Genomic DNA, 6667 nt, shown 5'->3' with positions numbered 1-6667 from the left:
ATCTTTGGACTCTGTTTATCCCAAGACTTCACTGCTAAAATAGGAGGGTATATGTCCCTGGATTGGTCCCACCTAATTCTCCGTACTCGACACGGTGCTAAGATGAGGATCCTTTCAGAACCTCTTCACATCGAGCATATAGCTGACCAAGCCTTGATTAATTTCAAGCCTACTCACACCTCCATAACCCATGATGAGCGAAAGGTGGTAGAACTGTTAGAAGACGAAGAAGTGACAGGAGAAATCCTATCCGAACAAGAAACTTTCCTAAATGAGTTCATAAACTTTGATCCCTTCTCTAATTACCATGCCACCGATCTAGGAACTTATTGCATTTTTGAAGAGGATCAGCCAATCCCAAAACTCACCAAGGATCCTTTCTCCAAAGATCAGCTGTCTTCGACACTATGGACCCTACACTTTGACGGTGCCAAATGTAAAATGGGCTCTGGGGCCGAAGTTTGTCTCACCCCTTCGGTGGGCGATTTGATCCGAAGGTCTTTCCGATTACAGTTTGCATGTTCGAATAATGAAGCGGAATATGAAGGGCTAATTCCAAGCCTAAACATGGCAGAAAAAATGGGCATCAAGAAGCTTAAAGTTTTCAGTGATTTCAAATTAGTAGTACATCAAATCCAAGGGATATCTAGCACCAAGCATGTCTGTATGAGATCCTACTGCTCTAGAGTCTGGGATTTAATTGAAAGTTTTGATGCTTTCAATATCACCAGCATTCCCCAGACACTGAATACCAAAGCTGATCACATGGCAACCATAGGGGCCCATTTTGATCCAGCTATAAACCTCTTGGCCGACAATTCAACAGTCAATATGGTGGTCTACCCAGCTATTCTTGATAATAATACATATTGGCAAGTATTTGAAAGCGATGAGCAGATTGCTTTGTTTATTCAAAGCTCGGGAGAATTTGCCGATCACCTGCAACCTAGGATCAAAGAGGCTTACGGAGACCAGATTGTCCAACTAAAATCCAACAAGCTCCCCAATGGTCTGATCACCTTGGAGAATTTTTTTGATCATGAGGATGTCAAGAAGGATAAGCGGAAGCTCATTGCGGACAAAGGAGATTACACTGAAATGTTAGTGGGCTACGAAAGAATCCTCAAAGTAGGCAAAGGTATTTTTGCTAAAGATAGGGCAAAATTGGCTTGATACTATGATGAATATAAAGGTGTCATGGCTTGGTCTTATGATGATCTAAAAGGTTACAATCCCAGCATCATTCAGCACACCATCAAACTCACAAATGAAGCTAAGCCAGTCTGACAAAAACAAAGGCTTGTCAATCCTAAGATTGAATCCCTCATGGCTCAGGAGTTGAAGAAGCTGATCGAGTCAAGGATTATTTATCCTATAAAACACAGTACATGGGTATCTAATCTGGTCCTAGTGAGAAAAAAGAATGGAGACACTCAGCTTTGTGTGGACTTTCGGGACCTGAATTGTGCATCACTCAAGGATCATTATCCCCTGCCGTCAATGGAGCAATTATTAAGCACTATAGCTGGATTAGAAATGTTTTCTATGCTCGATGGTTTCTCAAGATACAATCAAGTAAGTGTTAAAATGGAGAATCAACACAAGACCACTTTTACCACCAAGTGGGGGACGTTTGCATATGTAAAGATGCCTTTCGGCTTGTCAAATGCTGGGGCCACTTTCCAAAGGGCCATGGATCTGGCTTTCAAAGAGCTAATAAATAAGATTATCTTAATATATTTAGATGACTCAATCGTATTTTCTAAACACCAGGAGGATCATTTTGATCATCTTGAGTTAGTCCTGCAAAAATGTCTGGAATTTGGGATCTCCTTGAACCTAAAAAAGTGTATTTTTGGGGTTCCCCAAGGGAAGTTGCTGGGACATATAGTTTCTAAAGAAGGCATCTCTATCGACCCTGACTGAGTCAAGGCTATCAAAGAGCTCCCCCTTCCGATCAAGAAAAAGGGAGTGCAGTCATTTTTGGGAAAAGTTATTTTTGTCAGTCGTTTCATTTCTGACTTTGCTGGGATAATAAGACCTATCACCCTTATGCTTAAGAAGGATGTACATTTCAAATGGACCGCCAAAGCCAAAAACACCTTCAACCAAATAAAGCACGCCATCTGTTCAGCCCCAGTATTATCTAATCTGGACATGTCAAAAGATTTCATAATGTATGTCTATTCTGGTCAGCATAGTATTGCCATGGTCTTGACTCAAAAAGACACCCAAAAAGGAGAAGAGCACCGTATCGCCTTCCATTCAAAAACTCTCAAAGATTATGAGCTCCGCTATAACTTTGTGGAAAAACAAGCCTTAGCTACCATAAAAGGACTAAAAAAATTCAGGCATTTCATTGCCTGCAACAAGACCACAGTGTATGTAGGTCACCTTGCAGTAAGAGAATACATTATGGAGGGCGACATTAGAGAAAAAAGAGCGAATTGGATCACTAAGATCCTAGAATATGATGTTGACATCAGGCCCACAAATCTAGTCCACGGGAGAGGTTTATGTGAGTATATAGTGCAGGATGGTGAATCTCATGTCTTCGAAACCATCCCAGAAGAGACGGTTATGTTTATGCCCGACACCCCCAGCGGAAATTGGATTGACAACAGGAAAAATTTCATGAAGACAGGGATCTTTCCTGAAGATCTCCCTCCAGCCAAGAGGAGATTCTACCGACTCCAAAACAATGGTTTTCACCTCATAAATGAAATTCTTTTCAAAAGGAATTTTGACGGAGTCCTAATCTGATGCGTAGATCAAGGCCAAGCTGGTAAAATTCTCCAAGAATTTCATTACGGCCCCTCGGGAGGTTATTTCTCCACCCCAACAACTGCGATCAAAATTACTCAAGCTGGATACTTTTGGCCATCCATGTTCAAAGATGTACATGCTCTAGTAAGAGGATGTAAAGAATTCCAATATTACATGGGGAGAGGTAAGAAAGCGGCCATGCCACTCAGGCCTGTGTCAGTTGAAAAACCTTTTACTCAATGCGGACTCGATTTTGTTGGAATGATCAATCCCCCAAGCTCAGCTGGACATAAATGGATCCTGACCACCACAGACTATTTCACCAGATGGTCTGAAGTTGTTCCCCTACAGAATTCATCTGAAAATGAGGTGCTATCTTTCTTGGAAGAACTGACTTGCCAGTACGGTCCCCCAAAAATTGTTATATCTGATAATGCTCACGCATTCACTGGCTCGTGGATCACGCAGTTCACTCTTAGCAGAGGTATTTATCTCAAAACCTCCTCTAATTATTATCCCTAAGGGAATGGTCTGGCGGAATCTACTAACAAGAACCTGATCCAACTTATCAAGAGGATAGGCATGGAATACAAAAAGGAGTGGCACCATCACCTGAGGAGTGCATTATGGGCCGACCGCATAACACCCAAGCAGATTCTGAAGAGTTCCCCGTACAAGCTGGTATACAGGAAAGATGCATTTTTTCCTCTGTCACTGGAAATCTTGGTGTTACAGTTGCTAAAATATATGAATATCGTTGAAAATGGCCCGATGGCTGTAAGGCTAGCAGAGATTATGGAGTTAGAGGAAGCGAGGGAGGCTGCCTTCACAGCTCTCCAGGATAGGCAAGAGGTCGTAAAAAGATGGTTCGATAGTAAAAAGAGCTTTGATGTTATATTCGCCCTCGGAGACCTTGTTCTAAAATACAATGAGAGAATGGCAAAGCCAGATCAACACACCAAGTTTGACTGCCTATGGAAGGGTCCTTTCCGCATCATAGGATGTAAAGGTTTCAACACCTTTGAGTTAGAGGACATGAATGGAGACTCCCTCTCCATCCCGGTTAGCGGTTTTCATCTTAAGCCTTATTATTAAGGGTCCTTCCCCTTTTTCATGTAAATAGTGTACATTATGTGCATATGTGTGTTGTGTATTTATTTTAATTATTTTTAGCTCAGTGCCAAAAGGAAAGAGAGACTAGATAAAGAAAAAGCAAAATCATTATATTAAGTCTTTCTCATACTATTACAAAATGTGCGTGCCCTCGGCCTCTATCTTGTTTACATCTATCAGTCCCAGCACAAGTCATGCCTTGCCAAGGACTCATAGGCTAGCCTCAGTATCCTCCTCCTCAGTATCGGAGTCCCCTTCTTCTCCTAGCCATTCAGAACTAGAAGAACTCTTAGGCTCCTCATGCATAAATATAACCACCAGGTTAGGAGGATGATCAGGCAATAGGACTCTTGGGAAGATATAGTCCCTGAAACTAGTATACCATTCTGTACCTTCTAGAATAGGGACCATCATATGCACTCGCAGAAGAAACTTAGCAGCTAGCTCAACACGGTACCTATGAGAGGACAGTGACATGGTTTTTCAGGCCATTAATAAGTGGACACCACCTCACTTCTTCATTCTGAAAGATGAAGAGCTCTAAGTTAGATGCCACAAGGAGTCCGAGGAAAGGTACATGATATGCAACTATGTCTTCAAGGCCCCCCAGATAGTCTAAAGGAAAGAGGGCTTGCATTAGCTACGTGGTTAGTAGCCCAGATTGGCTGCAGTCCAGCAGAGAAGCCACGGAGCATGAGCAGATATCTGTATTCACCCAGTATCGGTCTGGATTGCCAATGAAATCTTCCCCAAGTACCCATTTGATGGCAGCAATTATTAATGTATTTTTCCTTCTCGTCATCCCTTGCAGTCTCCGGTCTGATATATTCCTTAGGAAAGCAACTTGCGCCCTTCTGCTGACGAGCCAAAATGGAGTATCCATTTCTTTAGAAACTCCATCGTTATAGCTCGCATTGTGATAAAAAAATGTCTGAAAAGACATATTTATAGCAAAAAACTTGGCAGATAAGCAAACGACAACTTGAGCCCACCCTTGCCCCATTTTAATGCCTCTGTCACACCTTTATTAATTTGTGTCATACAAATGGGGTTATTTCCAAGATATCGGCATCTAGTCAGTCACTTCAAAAAAGGAATGAATGGAAACAAAGAGCCATACGTACTTTTAGGTACGCCCCCCCTTAAATGAACCAGCTCCGCCAACCCGTTTTGGCTCACGCGGCCATTATCCCTTGCTGATCTCCTTGATTAAAGAAAGATTTGGCCCAAGGTACTCTTCTTGAGGAATGCTATCACAATCAAGTAGCTTTTGGGAGAGTGGGAATGATGGCTCCCCTCATTCATGGAAGTTGATCGCAGCAGCAGTTTAGTTGGCATGTGTGTCAGTCGAGCCCTAGCTTTCATGAAAAACAAGGCATGTCATACATTTAAAAGCTCAAAGCTTCTCCCGGTCATCAATTTGTTCATTTTGTTGCTAAGGAGTTAGGCCAGAAGGCGACGCGCAGGTTTCCATTCTCAATCTCGAGTTTGATTACAGTTCAGGAAAGGTCGATTGTTGCCTTGATGGATTTAGAGGCTTCATCCATGAAAGCTGCTCCTAGGGGTTTCTAGGTGGATATTTTCAAGGAAATATCTTACTCTTCTCATGCCATCCCACCAAAGAAGGATTATCCAAAGACAAAGGCCAAAAAGAAAGCGATAACCCGCAACCCGTCGGTTGTGCTGGATTTTTTAGAAAACATCTACGAGCCTGAGACCCAAAAGTAGCCCAAAAACCTCAGAGAGGCTGCCTGTTCAAGGATGTTGCATCACAAAAATGACCCTCATTCCATCATGGTGTGTTTCTAGAAGAGTGGTGCTCCCCAATCCTTGGTCCCCATAGTTCCCTACTGTCCTGAACTTATAATTACCTATGCAGAGGCTTTTGATCCTACCTCATTTTCTGTCAGCAACTCGCACTTGAAACTGATCATATCTCCAGAGGCCATTAGAGAAATTCTCTGCTCCTCAATCTTGGAGAATACTGAGGTTTTCTCAGAGAGATCCATGGAGGAATTTTGGAGCACCAGGAGGGACGCATTAACTTTTTGTCAGAATGCCCTCAACCAGAGTTTATCAGCAGGGCCTCTGAAGTTCCCTTTGTCATACATCAATCTGAAACAAGAGGACCTTAGAGATATTTCATCTACCCTAGCTTGGTTGTGTGGTCATGATAGTGACTGGAATATTATAGATTCCATGATAGGCTTTCTTTTCAAATGCATGAAGCAAAGGGAACCCTTTCACTTCGACTTCTCCATGACTATCGCTAAGGCCATGGTCAAGCAGTTATCCAAATTCCAACAGCTGCAGCGTTTTAGGTTCTCTTCAGTATTGGTGCACCTGCTTCTGCATCAGAATGAAGCCTTTTTCACACAGTTCATGCGCTTGTCCACTTTTGATGAGATAAGAAGTATATTGTCGGTATCTTGTTGGATGCCTCTCTTGCTGGCCTCTTATGACTCCTATCAGTTCTCTGACTTGTTCTTGGCTCCTGTACTCAAATATTTTGGAGTGATTCCCAATGAGCCTCTCAATCATGTCTCATAGGTTTAAATGAACTGGATGCAAAATGAATGCCCTCCTTGTGACTGGTTTGTGGGCCCAGATTTCTCTTTCATTCGCGTGCATGGTTTCTCTGAAGAGCCATTCCGGCTACCTACTCACATGATCGACAGAACCCTAGCTCTGGAAATGGTGAGGCAGCTGGTAAGAGTCAAGAAAGCAATTGGAGCTGGGAAGCATGACACTTCCATCATAGAGGAAAACAAGGCCATTGGCCCAATTA

At 42.7% G+C, this 6667-nt stretch overlaps 1 protein-coding gene across 1 annotated transcript; it reads left to right on the top strand.

The window, feature by feature from the left end:
- Positions 1 to 2964: 2964 nt before the first annotated feature.
- On the top strand, positions 2965 to 3527 carry LOC131876764 (uncharacterized). The gene is made up of 2 exons (XM_059222240.1): positions 2965 to 3250; positions 3340 to 3527. The coding sequence occupies exons 1-2, from the start codon at positions 2965 to 2967 to the stop codon at positions 3525 to 3527; spliced, it is 474 nt and encodes a 157-aa protein (XP_059078223.1).
- Positions 3528 to 6667: the final 3140 nt, after the last annotated feature.

The sequence above is a fragment of the Cryptomeria japonica genome, chromosome 6, assembly GCF_030272615.1.
Source record: "Cryptomeria japonica chromosome 6, Sugi_1.0, whole genome shotgun sequence".
NCBI lineage: Eukaryota > Viridiplantae > Streptophyta > Pinopsida > Cupressales > Cupressaceae > Cryptomeria > Cryptomeria japonica.
This window is presented reverse-complemented; position numbering and strand designations above follow the sequence as displayed.